Genomic DNA, 20,495 nt, shown 5'->3' on the forward strand with positions numbered 1-20,495 from the left:
TTAGCTAGAAAGTTAGTGTTGACCACCATCTACCTGGGGTACTCTAGATTTGCAGACACTTTACCTTCTTCAAATGCTCAAAGTATAGTTCCTCAATGAAGAAAGATCTATTTATTGGCCCCTGTTATGAACTCAAGGTCCTAAATATAGTTTGTTTTAAAAACGTGGAGAGGATCTTACACAACCGAATCTGGATCATCTATCGTGCTATTCATACCGGGTGTGCCTTTGCGACAACGTAGCTAACTGTCTTTCGAACCGTCTAGGCCTGAATCATATGTCGATTTATCTAACAGAGACACTATCAGGTTTTAAATCTAGGGTCTGCCTGCCTCAAAAACTGGTTAGATGCCTTCTTCATACACACCCTGCATTCTCGATATGGCCCTGCAGCTCGGATAGCGAATCTCTTCCGAACCATGGTAATCTTTGAGATACCACCTTGAATCTGAAGCTCAGCGTGTGGTATCCTTTGGAATTGCTCTTCATTGCCCTTTTAATTTCTAAGCTCGGCCCAGTCGCAAGGAAATCTTGCCATCCGTTAGTAGAACCATCATGTGACTAGGTAATGCGCCCTACAAGGCTTGTCAAGTTCTCCTCTTTGGACAAGACGAATCGATGGGACTCTATAAGGGACATAATGTGGTATCCCAAGGCTCAAACTGGGTCTACGTGTATTAATGGTTTGAGATTCATTTGACAATTAACTACCCTGAGAGTTTCCTGTTCACCAACCTAATCATGTACAGACTGACAATGAAAGAAAGAGCTCGAATCATAAATATGAGTGGTAATGGCTACATTTTTTCTCTTTTCTGTTTCGAGGACAACTACTTCAATGGGAACATTTTACCAGAGGATCAAAAGTCCCGAAACACTATGCTAAGCTCATGGACTATCGTGAATTCTTGGTTTCCCTCTCACAATTGCAAATGTGCAGAGCAGAATAGCGACTACCTTATAGTCTACACAGCTCTCTGAACTTGTCAAAAAGAGGGATTGTAATTGTCTTTGTTCGTCACGGATGCCTGTTCTCTTTTCCGCTCAAAAGGCACTTGGTGCTGATATCTCATTGGTCATAGACACAAACTTTTGGAGACATATGCCGAGAGGAAGTGCTGAGAAGCTCTTCGCTATGCTACCCGTGAAGACACAAAGTCAAGGTGTCAGTACAACCTTGGTTGCAGCTCTTAACCCCAAGCTTGCAGGTAAATATTCCTCCATTATGCGAATCTGCGAAACTCAAAAACTATTAGCCTATGGTCCGTGTACCAATGATAACTAGAAAAATTTAAACTCTCAACCTCCCCTGCCTGCATCTCTCTCCTTGAATTTCCCCCAAGGTTCATCAAGTATGTTATCACGATCAAAAGTCCAAAAAGAAAAAAAAAACATACAACAGTAGGGATTCGCTGGTGGTCACCCACCCAACTACTAATCTACCGATCTGAAGCTTGTGTATGGCAGAGCGGACGGGATGCCCAATTCTCTTCAGTCTATGGTCGTATGTGCCAGAAAGACGGCGCTGAAGGTTTATATTGGGAACGTGGATAAAGAGAGCGAGGGGATGTGAGAAATTTGATTCACGTGGTTAACCTAGAATGGAGCTTTTGGTAGGCGGAGGGATTGGTATGATGATAGAGATCGAGAGGGCTTATAGGAATACAAATTTGTACAAATTCAGTATGTAGTTTAGAATATAGAAGGAGTAATAAAGAATTATCAATAGATATCTAGTATATTATTTTAATTTGAGAATAATTAGAATATTTAGAATGTTTAGAATTCTTGGATATTATTGGAGTTATTAGATACCCACATCACAGATTGAGCCAACCCAATTTATATCAACTTCCTCAAAAGTATCTCCTGCTTAACACACGGCATAATCCCCGCATTCCAGTAAACGTTTTCCGGTCTCCTCACTCCCTCCGGAAACTTTACTTCGTATCCCTTCAGTATTTCTCCTACAACAAGTTTGATTATGGCCCCCGCATACCATCTTCCAGGACATGTTTGTCTTCCATTTCCCCAAGCCAGATTACCAGGTTCTATACCTATGAATTCTTGGAGGGGATTGGAGGCGCCTGTCTGTGTTTGGGCGAGCGACTGGTAAAAGCGAGAGGGGTCGAATGTAGAGGGGGAGGAGGGTCCGGTGTAGTATGTGGGATCGCGAGATAGTGAGGAGGCAGCCATGGATATGAAGGTTCCTCTTGGGAGATGCAGGCCGGTAGAGAGGGTGTGCGGAGTAAGAACTATGCGGTCGAACGAGACTAAAGGAATTCATTAGTAACATGGTATGAGGGGTGAAGATACACGTACGAGCATTAGGTTGATTATATCGCATAGATTCTTTCATGAAACTATCCAATTTCCTCAATTTGCCCATACTAGAAATTTTCCATAATCCATTGTCTTCTTCCAAGGCACCTGTGACTTCAGCACGTAAGTCGGGGATGTAGGTTGGCCTTTCGCAGAGATCGTATAGTGTATGGACTGCAACCATTGTAGATGTGTGTAGCTGTTTAGTCTCTGGTCAGCTTGTATAATGAATGACTATAAATTGAAGCGAGATTAAGAACTAACTGCAGCAGAATTCAAGACTAAAAGCTTCAAAATGATATCCTTTGGATTAACAACTTCCGATGTTGAGATGAGGAATCCCAATAGATCATTGGCTTCATGACCTGGCTTTTGACTCTCTTGTATAGCGGGCCCTAAAATTTCAAGTGCCTTTGCAAGAATAGCCTCCATACGACTTTCAGGCGCTAGTACTAGTCGTAAGTATGGCCGCAATGCACGAGGATATGGACGAAGTGTATTGGCGATAAAAACAACTTCATTCAAATATGCAGAGATGGTGCCAAGCCAAGCTTGATCACGAGAAAGTGAAAGGCCAACGAAAACTCGTGAGGATACTGCGAGAATCATTGAGTATACAAATACGTACGTGGATGTTGGTGTGTATTCTAGATTTGATAGTAAGATATGTGATGATTCTCTAACAAGTGGTTCAAACAAACCTTGCGAATTGCAATGTGATAGAGATTTAGCCATCGCGAACGAAAGTTCTGACGCCATATCTGGTATAAATTGAGCTGTGATAAATTTCAGCCTTGATTCTTGATTACAGGAGCTTGATCTGTTACACTTACGCAAATTCTGGGTAAGTTGCACTCTGCAAACATCAGAGTGATGGCGACTCTTTAGGATGACATCTACACCACTAAATCGGCCCAGCCATCTCTCTATGAGAGCAGTAGACTGATCAAGCTTTGTTTGGGGTAACATTCTTAATTCTGCGAGGAACTTATGAGGGAGGATCAGGCGTTCCATATCCCCCGTTTGAACAATGAAGGGCTCATCTTTGTACTATGTGGCGTCTGATCAGCTTATTCCACCCTGTAACGTTTGAAGATATAATAAGACCCTACCTTACGATATCCTTCATCCACAAGATGGTGTCCGTTAAGTACAAATTCTCTTTTCGCAGTAGCGTGGGTGAAGTCCCAGAAGCCTGATTTTCTTCCAAATTTTGGGATATCAGGGAACCGCAGTTGGCGAGGAAGGGTCAATACAAGTAAGATAGTGAGAGCAAGAACGACAGAGAGAAAAATCGTAAGTGACATGGTTTGCAACATATCAAGTTTCTTTTGAATTGACTGGTCGCAGTGGAGCATAGTATAGTGATAGATTAGGTGGGAAATTTTATTCTTGGATTTCTGATTTAACAATAAAGACATTACCCAGGTACGTACAATATACTTGCCGCACTTTATCGATTAACCTTGTAGCATTTGCAAGCGCTATTGGTCATTGATTCAGCTCAGCTTACTGCATATTCACTCGTCGACATTGTTCAAGAGCCAATCAGATTTCAAACAGTGAATGATGAAGTGACATTCTATAAGAAAAAGGTTGGGCCAACACATATTTCAGTGAGCTTGATCAACATTTTGCTTCTATGAATGTGGGCTTGAAGCTGGCATTGCGTTCGAGACCAGAGGAGAACACGCGGTTGCTACACAAAGCACATAGGTGATCAGTTATTCAGATTGATTCTGATTAAAGTTATCGTTCTTAGATAATGGTGTGTAGATGTGATATGATTGAACTCATCATCTATATAATCTAGTTGAGTTGCGAAAAGTTACCAGCGTCTGATACAACACCGGCCGCTCTGACCCGCATGAATCAATTGATAGTCCATCGTGCACACTCTCTACCATAGAATCCCCACATCCACCAGTTACTTATAGATGTTTAGACATACAGCTCTATCTCTCAAGAGAATGTAGACCATAATATATGGACCATCGCTTCCACGTCCCACATGATGGTGCGGCGACAGAAAGCCACGGTGAGTAATCGGTCTTTGTTCAATCTTCTTGCACTTAAATAGATCACACACCATAAAATATTGGTGTGAGCCTGCGTATGGCAAGTATTTCTTCCCCCTGTATCCCTCTAAATCTGAATACTATAAGAAATAACCTACCGTTTTTTTGCCAACAAGCCGAGGAAAAGTTAATGCCATTAAGCTATGCGCAGGTAACATTTCCAATGGAAGCTAGGTCGTTCTTGAGCATCAGATGAAGCTTGGCTATTGCTTCTCGAATGGCGGGCTGTCGCACCTCAATCTAATCCCTGACACATCTGACCAAATGAGACTCATTCGATGAGTACCTTTCCTGTTGAAGACTGAGGATTATGCAGGGCGATGCTGTGAAAATGAGCACTACTCATGGACAGGCCACAATTTTGCATATGAGTACTTGGCAATAGGTCAAGAGCTCGAAAGCGACCTCAAGTCAAAGTAAGAAGACATCAAAAGACGCAAAATGTGTGAGCACACAATACCAATCCAGTGCATTGAAAGCATAGGAGCGAATAGAAAAGTGTAGGCCAATTTGCTCTTCGGACGGAATGAGAGCCAAGTGACACGAAGGATCAGTCTCAGAGCCCAATTTAATGTCCGGTGTATATTGAAAGGCCAAGTATTCGCCTGAATGTGTGTCGTTTGTCGCGGAGGATAAGGAGATAGAAAAGAAAGGAGAAGTGATTATATTGTATAATTGTGTACTTTAATGCGGAAAGTATAGATTATTTCCCAAACGCCATGAAATGCAAGTTCGTCGTTCGTTCAAAGTCATTGACCCAACTCCATTTATGATTGTGAAAACAGTGCGAGCATCATCCTGCCCTACCGCAATAATATATCAATTATTTTCTGGGTGGCGTTTTGCCCCAGAACTGCTCTTTGATTTCGTCCTTGAAGTATTTAACGAATCGACTATTCTTTTCAGGATCGTCGATGTTGCTGCCACCTATCTCGGAAGGGTCTTTGCCATGACGAGCTTCATGGACTCTTTTGTGGACGTTGCGGACTGCACTATGAAAAGTAGGACTTCTTAGGAGCTGAGTACATGTTAACAATAGGAACTCGAGATCGATGCATGTAGAATACGAACTCGTGCGACTGCCCAAGCCTGAATCAATTGTTAGCAAGAATAATAAAAGTACTATGATTTGAAGAGCAATTTTACCTCAAAGGCTGCTAACCATAATGGCATATTTGTTAGGCTCGTATTATCATGATCAATTCTACTCCAGGTAGAAATGTTAAGTATATATCCACGACGAGAGTTGAAGGCGAAAATCTTTCACTGGATAAGCTCGGCTAATAACACAGCCGCCGATTAGTCATTAATTAGTCACTGAAATGCCAATTGAAACATGACCTACCTGCACGTGCTTGCCACGCCCGCCTCGTCTCCAGCTCAGAATTCCTACCACAATTGCTCTTCCCTCATACACCATTATACTATGTAGATCGGCCACCTTCCTGCTTCATATGGTGAGTTGCTGCATATCGGTGAAAACAAATGTCTTGTAAGTTCCTGTTTCTCTTCTTTATCTTCTTCTTCAACTCTCACCCTTTCTTTGCACACACACATTCACATCAACTATCAAAATTTTTGGTATTTGTCTTTCCTACAGCTGGCATTATTCTCTGTGCTGAACTATCATATTTTTACATCACTGTTCTCTGCATTACTGTTCAAACCTACCCTGTTCGTGAGAAGAATCTTTTCAGTTCAGCGCTCTACTTCAATCTCTTTGCCCAGAGGCATAATAACCTATCTTTTTCCATCCTGAACGCTTCTTATAACTCACTCAAGCTATATTCACTGGGAAAACATCTTTCATTGTTTGTTTATATGCCTCATCGGACGCCCATTGGTGTCACTATTTCTATTCAAAATCGTATACGCTCCTTCCGTTCTAAATCATCGAGTACCTCAACAATCATTTCTTCATCGCGTCAAAAGGATCCAAACGATACCGTAAGCCGCAAGTTTCTCTTCAGGATGACTCACCCCTGTTCATCGAAACGAGACTCTGCTATCACTATGTCTAAGGAGAGTCTCCTTGACTACCATGATGGTACTTTTATGCCTCAAGGAGATGGATGCTCTTCTAGCAAGGGAGCAGATGATGCAGAAGAACGTGCCGTACAAGTTGTCGAAGCAGGATTTGCTGCAGCAAGCAATCCAAAGACAGCAATGCCATCATTCTTGAAAATTTCACATGACGGTATGCAACTTACTCAACATTACTTCAGGAAACAGATACTAACCCAACACTAGAAATGAAGGAAAAATATGCCCTATTGACGAAAGCAGAAGAAGATCGTTTGGCTAACAAAGATGATCCCAAGTGGGCGAGAGAAGAACCGGACCGTGAACTCGATCGTTATGCCAACGTACATCCATGGGCTGCCAACCGTATCAGACTCATCGTCCCCGAAGGTTATAACGATTACATCAACGCATCCCCTGTTACTTTGACATCTACTGCAGAGAAGCAAAGTACGATGAAGAAAGGTCTTCAAGATAAGTACATCTGTATGCAAGGTCCGAAGTCTCAAACTGTCGATCATACGTGGCATATGATGTGGCATTCAATCTCAGTACCAGATAATGCAGCACCTGGTGTCATCATCATGCTTAGTCCTCTTGTTGGACCTAATCCTGCTAAGCCTGACGAGATGATGGAGAAATGTTATCAATACTATCCTATGAGTGAAGAGGATCCACCTCTTGTTGTTAACGAAACAGGAGCTCTAGGAGAAGACTTTAAGGCCCAGGTTCGATTCGTGCAGAGAGAAGATAACATTGAGGGTACTGGTATCGAGGTTCGTAAACTCGCCATGTCTGTGGAGAATGAAGACGAAGAGAAGATTATTTGGCATTTCTTCTACCCTCTCTGGCCTGATATGGGCTCGTTGAACAGTCAAAACGTCAAGAGTGTCTTGACATTGATGGATCTCTCTCGAGCGAAAAATGTAGAGGAAGAGAATCCAAGAGTTGTACATTGCAGCGCTGGTGTTGGAAGAACCGGTACTTTCGTTGCTTTGGAGTTTTTGTTGGGAGAACTTCAAGGTGGAGCTTGGGAAGGGTGGGATCAGTCAGAAGAGAAAGGTAACGATGCCATCTTTGAGACGGTCGATCAATTGCGTCAACAAAGAAAGACTATGGTACAAGCAGTGGAGCAATATATTTTCTTGTATGAAGTGTTGAGAAAACTGTGGGAAGAAAAGTATAGGTTACCATGTATTGGTGGCGAACATACTCACGATTCTCCTCCTGAGGAGGGAAAAAATCCTGTCTTCAGAGCCATCCCAGCGGCTAAATAGCTTAACGATGAAAGCCTATTGGCATTCGGTAGATGGAGGGGTTTTGGAGATGAATTTGTGCTATTACTTGCTCTTTCTACTTGGTGTTGTGTTTGGAGACGATTAAGAGGTGGTTAATGGGAGGGAAGGAGAGATAATACCTCTGTATGAAGCTAGAACGAAACACGACTGAACCTAGAAATGAATTTCTCTTTCCATCGTTATGTTGTTTGTTTTCTGCTTGTATGATGATTGGGGAACAATATGCCTTGCCAAAAGCCCAGCATCTCCTTAGATCGTGAAGTGAAACAGGAGAGTCAGATGAAAAATTGCAATATTAATTCTTGTTCATACAGGTATGGTGAAACTAGACGGATACAAGAGATCTTATTGAGATATGATGTTGAAATTTTCAATGGGCAAGGGAGAGGAGTGATGGCCGAATAGGAGTGGTGAACAAATGGTTTACAAAGAAGTAAATTTCCTAGGAAATTGTGGATACGAATATATAACGTGAGTAGGGAGAGGGCGCACTTCTTAATTTTCATCGTAGCATAAGGGGAAACGTACGTTGTGATGGAAAGAATCGAATTGTTAGTCATGTTGATCTTGGGGTAGTTCTGTAAGTATGTAGGTCAGAAGCAACTCTTTCCTCGGAGAATTGAGAATTTGGTGAAGGAATAGGCGAAAATTTGAAGTGTCGAGTATGTGGGATGGTAGTTGTTGTTGTCTTTATTGATATCAGACCATGAACGAGGGTACGAGTATTGTCTTTCTCGTTTCTTTCGTCGTTTTATACTCAGCGGGGTGTATACCATTTAATTGACAACGATAAAAGTTGAGGCCTCCCACACCAGAATTTAAGTAAAGGAGAGGTTTCAGCATCTCAGTTTTCAGAAATTTCTGGGCTGTGCTTGATGGTATGGAAGTCACTGGAAGATTGCAACCTTGTCAATCTAAAAGTGGTATCAGTCGTTTTTCTGTGATTTGCGCAGTTTTGATGTATTGTCCGACTTTATAGTTGGATGTGAAGGTGTAGATGGAGATAGAAGTTGGTGGAGAGGAATGGTTGGTCTGGGGATTAGGTGGGGAATATATGGGAGTGGATCAGGAATCACGTTGTCATCTATGGATGGAGGCAATGTAAATGGGAGGGGCGGACAGTTGTAAGAGAACTCCGAGCGCAGCAGGCGATTTTTGCTTCATATTAAAACTTTACACCACGTCATGACTTCTGATTGGTACCTTGAAGCCATTTTATGATATCCTTGAGGCTGAATGAAGAAAAAGATAAAGCATGGTTGATGTTGATCTGAGGTTTGAGAAAGGGTTTTGGTATATGCAAGCATAAGATGTGAGCAGTGTAGGCAATAGTATACTACAGTAAAACTATGGCGCATATTAGCATATTGATATTGCAGCTAATATATATAGAAAGAAGATTATACCGCTCTCATACATATTCATATATTTAAAGAATACTAGCAATATACTAAAATACTAGAATTCATTAGAATATCTTTATTCCTATCCAAATTAAATAATGAAATTGCATTCCTTATTTCAAATTGAAATGAAATCCTTTATTTCCAGTTTAATTTATATAGAAATGAAAATATTATATTGGATTTCAGTATTTCAATATATTGTTGATAATATTAAATAACTAAATAATATTGAATACTTTTAGTGGTATTGAATTCTATATTATATATATATATATTTCGAAAAAATTCGATATACACTACTAAACTAACCCGTATACGAAATACGGGAAATACTATTGCCTACACTGGATGTGAGTAAACCCTTTTGTTGTTGTTATCTGATGATAGGTAAGTGTTGTCTTCCATGGTTAGCTATTGCCAATCTATGAAAGTCTTCATATGGATAATAATCTCTCATGGTAATAATAATCGGCATAAAAGCTGAGAAATATACCTGGATATTCAACTTGTTTTCATGGTCTCATAAGCTACACCAGGTCATAACACCTTGATATTATCCTCATATCTTCTATATTCAATAGATCGGAGTTCGATGAACTGACAGTCTTTATAGATGCAAATGGGTCTGGAAGTTTGAGTGAGACGAAGAGAATGAGGGGAAAGGGGTGAATACTTGTTCTTGTCACCCTAGTGATGGCAATGTCGTCTTCATAATGGGATTCAAGTGGCTGTGAATGGTCTGTATGGCCACCTATTTCAAGGTCAGAATTACGGGAGCTACATGCCATACGAACCTTGCTCCCAGCAGAGCCGCGATTTTAGATTCACTCATATCGCAACAATGCTGCTGCTGCTTCTTTTTAAGATACTTTGTATGAAAAGTGAAAGGATAAGCAAGTATATAAGTGACTGATATTTCCTACTGGATGGTGTATATGCTTTTAAACATACGGCTTTGAGAAGATTATAGTGTCTGGAAAACCCAGGGGGATATCTCCCGACTTATTTGAAGATTAGGTATTGTGGATTGCGATTCTGGTGAGCTAGCTAGAAGTGATAGGTAATCTTAAACTGCGGTGACAGCAGTGATTACTGTCACCGTTAGGGATGAGAGTTTCGATTTCAGTAGTTATTATTTTACTGCCATTCTATCACACTATAAACACGGAGTAAAGTTGACAGTAAGAATATGGGATGATAACGTCAAGTCCCGAAGTCCATACATCATCGACCAGGATGAAGGTACATTTCTGGTGAGAGTTCTGAGTTCCAGCCACTGTCACGTGTATGATCTTGTTCTTCCAAGTACAAAATTCCACGGAAGTCGAATACAAGGTTTCGAGTAATCACTTATATATGTATAGTAAAATATTATTATGCTTTAGAGTCTTTTGCCGATAGGAACAGGTCCAGGCAGATGAAATGAAGTGAGAACCAGGGAGAGGAGGGGATGGGTATAAAAGAATGCTAAGAAATGATGGTTTGATTGCCAGGCTCCTTGCAAGTGTCCTACTAGACGACGTCAAGAAAAATTCAGCAAGGGATATGTCGATTGCAATTGCTGGAAGGGATACTATCGTGGGACCATCCTATTCATTTGTAAAGTTCGTGAGGCTGATTAGAGGAGTAAGTCGAACCCTATGAAAGCACAAGTTCTCTACTGTTTCCAATCATCGCCGTCACAAGTACAAAGCGATGAATATGTATCGAAGATGACAGTAAAACTTCCCAAAAATCCTTCATGGACCAAGTCAAAAGTCTCAAAATGACACATAAATTATAGTTGTGGCATCGTAAGTCAGTGAATGGCGAGGCACCTTCAACTTATGTTGATGTGGCCGAATTTGTGAAGTAGAGAGAATGTGCATGTGTTAATAAAGTAGCGATTGTAAGCGAATGAGAGAATTGGGAGTAGATATAAAAGGGTTCTTGATAGAGACCTTTCTTTCTTCCCATGCCAATACTATCTGATTGAGAAACGAACAAGGAAAGGAGGAAGTGAACATAGCGGCTAGAGATCGAAAGACTTTGTATAAGATGTATATACCTTTGAAGCTGTGAATTCGACTCGAGACTCGGGTGCTGAGAGAGCCCGATCTCAATATTTATTGTCATTTTACTGTTCCATCACCGTCACTTCTGGACACTTAAGCAGCTGATACTAGAATGCCAATAATGACAGCAACATTCTAATTGATGTATTATGAACAAAGACATCTGAGTAGATCCACGAGATTGATATTCGCAGGAGACGTGTTGCAAGACTGTCAGAACGCATGTGGCTTCTTGAGAACGGAATTTGCAGAATTTACACGAGTATTATTGGTGAGCTGGAGAACTTTATATATGACGGATGCAGCAGAAAGACTGGGGAGGTATCAATGGATGGAGTGTTGAGACTGTGAATTTTGTTGGCATGTGATTGCTGAAGTTGGCAGAAAAAGGCATGAGAGCAGTACGATGGGAATATAGAAGACCTGCCGGTGTGCATTTTCAAAACTTCTACCGTGTCGTATCTACGAAGTTCCCAAAGAACGTCTTAAGAATTACCTCGAGAGCAGACAATCGATCAAAGTAGGCTTCAGACATCTCCTCGGCTTTATGGCGAGATTTCTGCGGATCTATTGGTGGGTATTTGTGCGAAGGAAATGGAAGTATTGTCTTTTTTTGGGTCTGTCACTGCCGTTCAACGTACAAAATAATGGACTTCGAGTGACGGTAACCGTAAATAATAATACTATCGTGGTAACAGAAAATATACGAAGTATTTGATGCTTGCGTATGTGCTGTGAACGAGGGAAGGAGAGAGGAAGAAAAAATTCCCCCTACCAACTCTATTTTGTTTGCACATTTGTATAATCTCCCGTTCTCAGAAGCAAAGGCTCTGGTCTAAATATCTTTTGAATTAAACTTGTCGTCCATATTCCCTGGAATAGTGAAACGCGCTTTAATATGATCCAATAGAGCACATAAGTGCTGACTCAAACCAACATCGGATGAATGCGACTTGGGAGGGGTAAAGAGGAGTATTATGGCGTGTGGTTGGTATTTCATCTTTCGGGATATCTTATAGATGTTCTTGAGAGTGAATCATAATGCACAGGTGCGGAATCAACGGGAAGGTAGTGTGCTAGATTGAAGAATCGAATAAAAACGGGAGCCAAAATAGAGATCCTCTCTTCTCTTCATACTCTGATATCATGGATACCATGAAAGATGCATGTGAAAAGTTGCTACCGGTGTGAACGGTTAGTATCCCAGTACAATACATACTTGCATATGCCTCAAGACCAAAACTTCCAAGGCCCTGAATAAGATGATTGTCATTAATCACTTTACTGATGTGTGCCATATCGACAGCGATTTAAAAACATGAGATGAAAGCAAAATGATAGAACTTCCAGCCACGCTGAGCCTAGTCTCAGGAGAAATAGATAAGAAAAATATGCTCATACTCCCCCCATAAAAAGAACTCCGTGCAATGGAGGCAGTGTATGACGTCTCCACATAAGTCTTCCAGCCTAATTCGAAAGTAAGCAATAGACTCATACTTCCTGTATGCAATACTATACAGCTGCACTTTATATACTGAGCAAACCAACTTAGTTTGTGGCAGAAAAAGAGCGGCGTGGAATAATCTCTGGGTTATTTGTCAGAGAACTTCTATATATTTCAGGAAAGAGAGAGTAAAATGTGACTGAGTGGACAGGAAAAGAACCGCAGGCAATGGCAAGCAAAGGGTGCCTTGGACACTTTCGTCAAGATACCGACGTGCTGATGAGGGAAGTGAGTGCTCGGAATGCAAATTTCCTTCATTGAAATTGGGCTCCCTTGTGATGTACTGGAAACCACCAGTGCTCAGAAATGAGCTTGGATAACAAGCATACTTTTACATCACGAAGCCAGAGAGGGACAATAATTTGTATCCCTTTTGAAAGAAAGTGCAGGAAGTGCTGCTGTCGCTTTTGCTCAGCTTGAGATGATAGTGCTTGGCATGGGAACCGTATTAGATGACAACGTAAATCCAACAATTGAGACAACAGAAGAGTTCTACAAGATTCCTATATGTGGAGCACGAGAACGAAAAGAAGAGGCTTGCAGTGAGTGCATCACATGAAATTGGTTTCGTGATTCACCAGTATTCGACCACCTATGGCCGGCCATGAAGGGTTGGCAACAAGACCACAAAACCATATATTACTACTCGCATTTTGCCGTTAACTGTCATGTATTTCACAGAATTCGATGACTGCACCAGTTTTAAAGTGCATAATAGAAACGATAGTGACTTGCATGCAGCTGTGGAGAAATATATGTAAGTGAAGCAGGCTTGTTGTAATTTTCCCAACGGCTTCCAACAAAAGTTGTACAATTCCCACCAAAGATTCGCCCGCTGCAAGCGTCAAAAGGTCATCCCGTTAGTTCATCCCTTACCTTTGGAAATAGTCAAGTCAGCCCTATATCAGATCTTACTATGGCTGGCGAGGCAACGAAAACTTCCTTTTTAACGTCAGCAAGGATGTTTGATAACACGCTTCAAGAATCAACATATAAGACAAGAAAGAGAAAAAGCTGAAACACACAAATCGCCTGGCCACTCGGCGTATTTATGGATGCAATTACCGAAGGATCTTACACAACACAACATGCATATGGTCTAGTCTAGCATGGGGAGCTTCTCAGGTACGATTACTAAGTCAACAATGGCTTCTCTATACTTCCTGGTATTCCCCTCTAATAAGAGGCAAGAAATAAGTGAAAGGGTTCGATCATGTTGTACACTGCGGGGTAGGACGAACGATCAATATATGGTTCTCCTCTAAGGATCTCCATCTTACCGTCGGGAATGCGAGAATGAGGATTCAGGAACAATAATTTTGTACAGAGTACATACAGAAAATTCAATCAAGTGGGAACTCGACGTTGCTACATCTTGACCTGCATGGTTAGGTGCAGCTTTAATGAATGACGAAAGAAACGTGTCAGTCCGTTGTCAAATCTTGTAGCAATACGAAGCCAAACTTCCAACTTCTCTCGAATAACGCGGTCTGAAATGAAAAACAAGCTTTTTATTTCTATCATTCAAATCTATATCGAGACTTCACTCCAACCATCACTCCACTCAACAATCCACCAATTGATCTGTTCCTGAATTAATATGGTCCCTCGATTCAAGGGTCGTGGATGATTAAGCAGAGTCATGAGTTGTGATTGGTTGATTAGCCAAGAGTACCTTGTTACCTTCGTACCTCGTTGCTCTGTGGACTAACCGAGAACTGATAAGAGTAAACAAATCCCAAGCACCCAAAAATGGATTCACTGCGCCATCTTCTTTTTGATAGAAACTTTAGCTCTCCTGCCACTCAATTTTTTGACAACCAAAATTACATTGTGCGGGAAATCTGGACCTCACTCTGCTTCCCTCTCTCTCTCTTTCTCCATTTTCTGGAGAATTCAAAGAATCTGACTGCTACGCTCTTTTCTCCCCTCACCTTTTGGCGTTGAGATATCTAACAAATCTTTATCTTAATGATCAGCAGTGCGACCAATCTATATCCACATTCTTCTACCAACACTTTCACGAACCTCACGAATTAAACCTATTCACGATTGCTTGATGATACATTCCAAAAGATAACCAGCATTCTTCACTCTTGGAACTTCTTATACACGTTGCAAACATTCCACAGCTGCGACTCCGACGGTCGCTCCGAAGACACGGGGGACGGGAGTGGCAGACTCTATCATCGCATTAGGTCATTCGTTTCGAGACATCACATAGTTTACGATGGCGGAAAGAGGGTTTGGAGGCTTCTTGAGTAAGTTGTGGTGAATATGCGCAAATCAATTGATCAAGTACTAACATAATTCGCAGGAGCTGTGCCATTTTTAGGATATCATCATGTGTTGATGATATTGATCGCAGTTACCATTATATTACTCTGTGAGAATTCAGGATCTAGCATTCCAACGAGGAACATCCAACTAACACTCTTCTAGCTCTCTTATTAGCAGGATGTTCATCTTCGTCACCTATGATACCCGATATTTTCCTTATTTCCCTCTACTACCAATCATATACACCAGTGCCATCGACCGCACAAACCGATTACAATGTACACACAGCGATATCTAATATTGTTGGACAAGCAAGATTAGCCGCAAGAGTTGGATACTTTGGTATCTGTATCAACCCAGATGGAGGTGCATGGTTATGTAGTAACAATGCAACCGCATTGGCGAATGAAGTGAGCGTGGATCAAGATCCTTTGAATTTGATTTGGCTTGCAAGTCAATTCAAAGACATGATTGTTTTCCCATACTTGATGTAAGCTGTCCTTCGCTCTCTCCACTTTCTCCACTTCTTCGAGGACAAAAACTAATTTCTTCACAGTATCATCGCAATCATTTTCGCATTCATCTGTCTCTTACTTCTAGCCACATTCCCTGGATGGCACGAAGAAGAAGATGCTCACGGAAGTGAACGAGAAGTCAAACCTTTCCCATCGCGATTTGTCTCGCAAATCGCTCTAGCCATCATCTTTATTGCTTCAATCTTCGTTCTCGTCTCAGTCCTATGGCAACATACAGCTTCGGTAGCCGCCTCTATCATAGCTCAAGATCTAGGGAACGGCAGCGTCAAAAGTGGTGTTGGCAGTACTGCGATGGTCCTCGGATGGTTTTCTTTCGCTCTACTTATTGTGGTAACCATCGGTTTACTGGTCATGATATTGAGTATAAGAGTCTTGTCAGAGACATTCGGTTGATAGGTTTCAGAATTATCAACGGAGAGAGAAACGACATATATATCGATACCAAAGAAGTTGATTGATTGATGATTTTTTAAGATTTGTTTGACGAAGAAGTTCATTTCAGCGTGCATAATGAAAGCCACGACGAGAATATCGTTGCTTGGATTGATATGACGAGACATTTTGGAGGGGGCTTTGCTTCGATATATCCGGAAGTATTTTTTTGTTTTTTACCCATTTGATTTTGATACGGATAAAAAAAATTACTCAACACGACTTTGTATACATGGGTAATGGCATTTGGATTGGAGTTTAGACTGGCCCTGATTTGGATTTGATTTTTGAATCGATTTACAAGATGCCATCTCTAGCTTTGGAGAGCTGAGATGGGGAATCAATGCGGAATTTTTATGTTTGGAACGGTTGGGGCACTTAATGATGGATGGGATGGGGGTAGGATGGCTGGCTGGCTGGGCTCTATCGAATTGGCCTGGATGGTTGGGGATGCGGATTATGATTGTATGTATGAAGTGTATGAGAATATCTTGGGTGGAGGGAGGCATGATATGAGGAACTGGATGCATGAATGGAAGTACTTATGAATTCTAAAAGAGAATCTCCAACTGTGATGAGTGGTATCTGGCTTATATTGATGTGATGTGATATTTTGGGCAGTGTGTAATGCGATCTGAAGTATATGAGGATGATCCGTATGTTGGTGGGCGGATATGCTTCTACTAGACTACTTGCCAGGAGAATTCGGAATGGTATTCTCTAATTCCTCTATACTCTGCATCTCCTCAATGTCTCCCTTGCTTGATACTTCTCCCCCTTCATTTTCTTCATTATCCGAATGCACGCGCTTATTACCGAACTTATCTAGGAAAGTTCCTAGCTAGAATGCAGGATGAATAACTAAACAACTAAATAGGTATGGCCTGAGAGGTACTTGAAGGGGTCGAATGACAGGGGAGGAGAGTGGAACAGCGACTTTGGCATGCGTTCTGCATGTGTCCTGCTTGTGAATGTTGTGCTGGGGTGACTGTGGGTTGTGTAGGAGATTTACTGATTGGATTTGGAGCTTGGTGGGGGGATGAAGGAGGGGTGAGGAAATTAGGGAGAATAAGGGGGGATTGGAGGGGGGGGGTAATGAAGGGAAGGGTATAAAGGGAAGGGTATAAAGGGAAGGGTATAAAGGGAAGAGTATAAAGGGAAGGGTATGAAGGGAAGGGTATAAAGGGAAGAGTATAAAGGGAAGAGTATAAAGGGAAGGGTATAAAGGGAAGGGTATAAAGGGAAGGGTATGAGGGGTAGAGATGTAGCAAAGGGGGCAGGGGCAGACGGGGGAGAATGGAGAGGAGAAGGGGGAGGAACGCGAGGTGTGTTTGTGTGTGGACATAATGGGGAGGTAGATGGAAGGATTCGAGATGGAAAGATAAGAGGGAAGGAATGAGAAGGGGAAGGGGGATGAAAGAGAAGGGGAGTGAGAGAGAAGGGGTACATAATTTACTTTCGTAGACTTGTTATAATACCGATATTGGCTTCAAGGTTCGAGGTCGGGTTGGAACAGAAGGTGGAGACGGAGATAGAGCTGTGAGGGCGGAAGAGTGCGTTGGGGAGGTGGATGGAAGGGTGTGGTATGGAGGATAAGAAGATGGTGGAGGAGGAGGGCTCGAACTGAACAAGAAGAAGATGAAAATAGAGGCGAGTGAAGAAGCATAGACATTCATAAGGGGCAAAAGAGCTACGTAGAGGATGGGAAACGGAGGGAGCATGGGAATTCAAAAAATAATTAAGGCCTTTAAAGTAGTGTGGACAGGTATGAAAGGTATGCGAGCTATAAGTACCTAGGTACAGATAGTCATGAGAAATATTTCAAATCCATCGAAGAGTAGTAGTCTAAGGTAGTCGATCAATCTTTACCTGTCAATTCTGTATAAAATGAGAAATAAAATCGATTGTCTACATCTGGCACCTAGCCTAGCACTTCTACATGAATTCTTCGTTGCATTGCAGGATGTTGGTTGGCTGATTACGGGATTAGAGGTGAAGCGGGGTGTTGTTATTGAGATATTGAGGTGTGGAGATTTGAAAGGAATTTGTTTTGGTGAGGAGAGGGTTGTATGAATATGATGGATAATGAAGGCGGGAGGAATAGAGAAGGGATAAAGTGGTGCTTCTGGTAGATTGGTGGGAAATTGGAAAACTGGTTGGCGACGTGTTGTTGGAGGTTGAGGGATGGGTTTTGGATTATGGATTTGGATTATGATTTTTTATGGAAATGGATGAGAGGGTGTATAGAGGGGATACAGATGATAGATAGTGCCGGTTACTCGATATCATGGAGTAGATGGTCATGAAAACTAGAACTGGGATCTCATCTACATGACTTTGATGTTGAGATAGTAGACGGGAACTAGATGGCGGGATTTTTGGGAGGTTTTGGTAGAAAATCAAATTAAATAGACTTATGGTACCGATATGGCCGTTGGAGAATGAGAATACGGTAATTTAGTGATATATGCGATCTCGGAGGACCTCCTGGAGGGAGAAGAGGTGTTTTATTGTTTTTTCCCGTTTACTATATTCCTAATGTTATATGTGCAGTACGCAACGGTTGTGTGGATATGTTAGAGGGGGATAGTGGTGGTGAAGTTCCGAGTCATGATGCTGTGGCAGGTGGGTTGAATTGAAGGAAGATGTGGTTTGGATGTAGATCTAGTCCATGATATTTTCGAGGATTCGAGTGGAGAGTAGGATGGAAGAACAGATGTGATGATTTATGGATGTGGATAGTGTTTGATAGATTGGGTGAAAGGTGAGGATGGGAATGAAAGATGTGTACCCGCAGTCTGACTGGAGGTAATACATGTTTTTGAAAGATAGTTGTAGAGAGTTGTTTCCTGACAAACTGAATCATCAGGATCGAAGTATATGTCTACTGTGTAGAATAACTTCGTAGGGTCCCCAGACTTTGGAGAATTGATTTGAAGTGTGCTTCGGGTAGTAATAATGTTGATAAAGTTAACGTGGACGTACTCTGGTCGCGGATCGTGGTGAGGACGTAATGAGAATGGGAATATTGCAGGTGTATGCGTAAGAGTCCATAGATTATGTATGTTGGTGGAGAGGTTATGAACAGGGGTTTGAAAGAAGTAAACTATGCAGTAGTTGATTTTGACGAGCAAGATCTTTTGTGTCTGCTGTTAAATCTACAGGAGTGTCTAGTTTATGGACGGAATTTGAGCATAAGTGACATCTCTGCTTATATTAATTTGAAGGTTGCCAGCTTATAGTGATGTTTGAGAGTAGGTGTATTCTTGGATTGTTGGTAGAGGTGAAAGGGTAATTGAAAGAATGCGCCAGGATGGATAGGTGAATCAATGGGAAGGTAGAGTATGGTAGATGAACCGGAAGACAAATGAACAGAACAACAGGCAACTTGATTGCGCTTACGCTTCTATTCAATTGTTGATTCTGAGGACTTAGTACCTAACCTTGAAAGCGAAGCCTCGAATAGTTAGGATTGGACGTTGATGAAGGTTCTACGCAGCCCAGCGACCCAAAATGTTTTGCTAGAAGAAAAATGTAAGTCGATTGATACGAGATGAATGGTAACTGGAAGAGAGTAGACTCACGATACCAAACGACATGAACTCAATCAACCAAACACACAAAGATGATGGAACTGGTTTGCAATTATATATGAAGATCTAATCTACTCATAAATGTAGAGCTGCGTGATAGTGCCTAGTACTTTGAGACATGGTAACTGCGGTACGCTGTTTGTACTTCTGTCACACAAAGACACAGACCGTGGAGATGGATAATGGATGAGGGTAGGTGAACAGAATTTGTGAATTGGAGGGGACCATTGGAGACCTTGAAAATTAGACTTGACGAGCGGGGTAGAAATCGCGACAACGAGACCACATCGGCATAAGACGCACGTACTGATAAATATTCACCAACCAATGATAAGAAAGTATGCTAAGTGGATTATCGGGAGGTTCTTGGTTTCGCTTGCTTGGCCTGGTCGTAGGGGTAATTGTAATGAGAAGCATTCTATTGTAGCAAGATCTTTGTTTTGAACAAGGTTGCGGATGAAAACGCTTGAAGCATCCAACCACGCGAAAGAAAGCCGCATTTTCATCTAGGTCTTATTCTAGGCTCAAGCATTATGCGCCCTGACATCAGTTGCTATCATGTTCGAAATAATGTTATTCAGTACTAGTGTCCGCAATGATTAACGTTCAACCATGTGGGATGTGAAAAGCCGGTGGCAAATTGAAACTTAAAATCCGTCCGCTTTCCTTATTACTATATAAGAAAATAAGGCTGTACTTGTAAAAAAAAACTGCTCTTTAAATTCCAACAAATACCCTCGTTGGCAGGAAAATACAAGGATTAAATTTCCAAAATAGGCAAAACAAGCAATTCTATTGCCGAGTAAGCGTCTAGTGCCTTTAGATCTACAACTCTAAAATCATCTTTTCTATTTCAAAGCTAGAAATATACTAGAATGATAGGAGTGGAAGAGTAGAAGAGTAAGTGGACTCGAGTGGACTTTCGATTCTTTAAGATGGCAAGTACTGGTAGAGCTTAACGAAGGCTAAA

At 41.6% G+C, this 20,495-nt stretch overlaps 5 protein-coding genes across 5 annotated transcripts; 2 read left to right on the forward strand and 3 right to left on the reverse strand.

Moving 5' to 3' along the window:
• Positions 1–1,842: 1,842 nt before the first annotated feature.
• Positions 1,843–3,629, reverse strand: EAE97_008435 (uncharacterized protein; the record flags this gene model as incomplete). The annotated part of the gene is made up of 6 exons (XM_038878950.1): positions 1,843–2,273; positions 2,323–2,521; positions 2,587–2,969; positions 3,024–3,098; positions 3,156–3,372; positions 3,435–3,629. 6 exons carry the CDS (start codon positions 3,627–3,629, stop codon positions 1,843–1,845), a joined length of 1,500 nt encoding a protein of 499 aa, XP_038730032.1.
• Positions 3,630–5,223: 1,594 nt separating this feature from the next.
• EAE97_008436 (uncharacterized protein) lies at positions 5,224–5,573 on the reverse strand (the record flags this gene model as incomplete). The annotated part of the gene is made up of 3 exons (XM_038878951.1): positions 5,224–5,418; positions 5,472–5,489; positions 5,547–5,573. The coding sequence occupies 3 exons, from the start codon at positions 5,571–5,573 to the stop codon at positions 5,224–5,226; spliced, it is 240 nt and encodes a 79-aa protein (XP_038730033.1).
• Positions 5,574–6,221: 648 nt separating this feature from the next.
• Positions 6,222–7,874, forward strand: EAE97_008437 (uncharacterized protein; the record flags this gene model as incomplete). The annotated part of the gene is made up of 2 exons (XM_038878952.1): positions 6,222–6,597; positions 6,651–7,874. The coding sequence occupies 2 exons, from the start codon at positions 6,222–6,224 to the stop codon at positions 7,697–7,699; spliced, it is 1,425 nt and encodes a 474-aa protein (XP_038730034.1). The 3' UTR covers positions 7,700–7,874.
• A 7,040-nt stretch (positions 7,875–14,914) lies between these two features.
• EAE97_008438 (uncharacterized protein) lies at positions 14,915–15,893 on the forward strand (the record flags this gene model as incomplete). Its single annotated transcript, XM_038878953.1, has 4 exons — positions 14,915–14,945; positions 15,002–15,070; positions 15,127–15,454; positions 15,521–15,893. 4 exons carry the CDS (start codon positions 14,915–14,917, stop codon positions 15,891–15,893), a joined length of 801 nt encoding a protein of 266 aa, XP_038730035.1.
• A 727-nt stretch (positions 15,894–16,620) lies between these two features.
• Positions 16,621–17,608, reverse strand: EAE97_008439 (uncharacterized protein; the record flags this gene model as incomplete). The annotated part of the gene is made up of 2 exons (XM_038878954.1): positions 16,621–16,773; positions 17,411–17,608. The coding sequence occupies 2 exons, from the start codon at positions 17,606–17,608 to the stop codon at positions 16,621–16,623; spliced, it is 351 nt and encodes a 116-aa protein (XP_038730036.1).
• Between the last annotated feature and the right edge of the window lie 2,887 nt (positions 17,609–20,495).

This window comes from Botrytis byssoidea (genome assembly GCF_014898295.1).
Source record: "Botrytis byssoidea strain MUCL 94 chromosome Unknown BBYS_018, whole genome shotgun sequence".
NCBI classification, from domain to species: domain Eukaryota; kingdom Fungi; phylum Ascomycota; class Leotiomycetes; order Helotiales; family Sclerotiniaceae; genus Botrytis; species Botrytis byssoidea.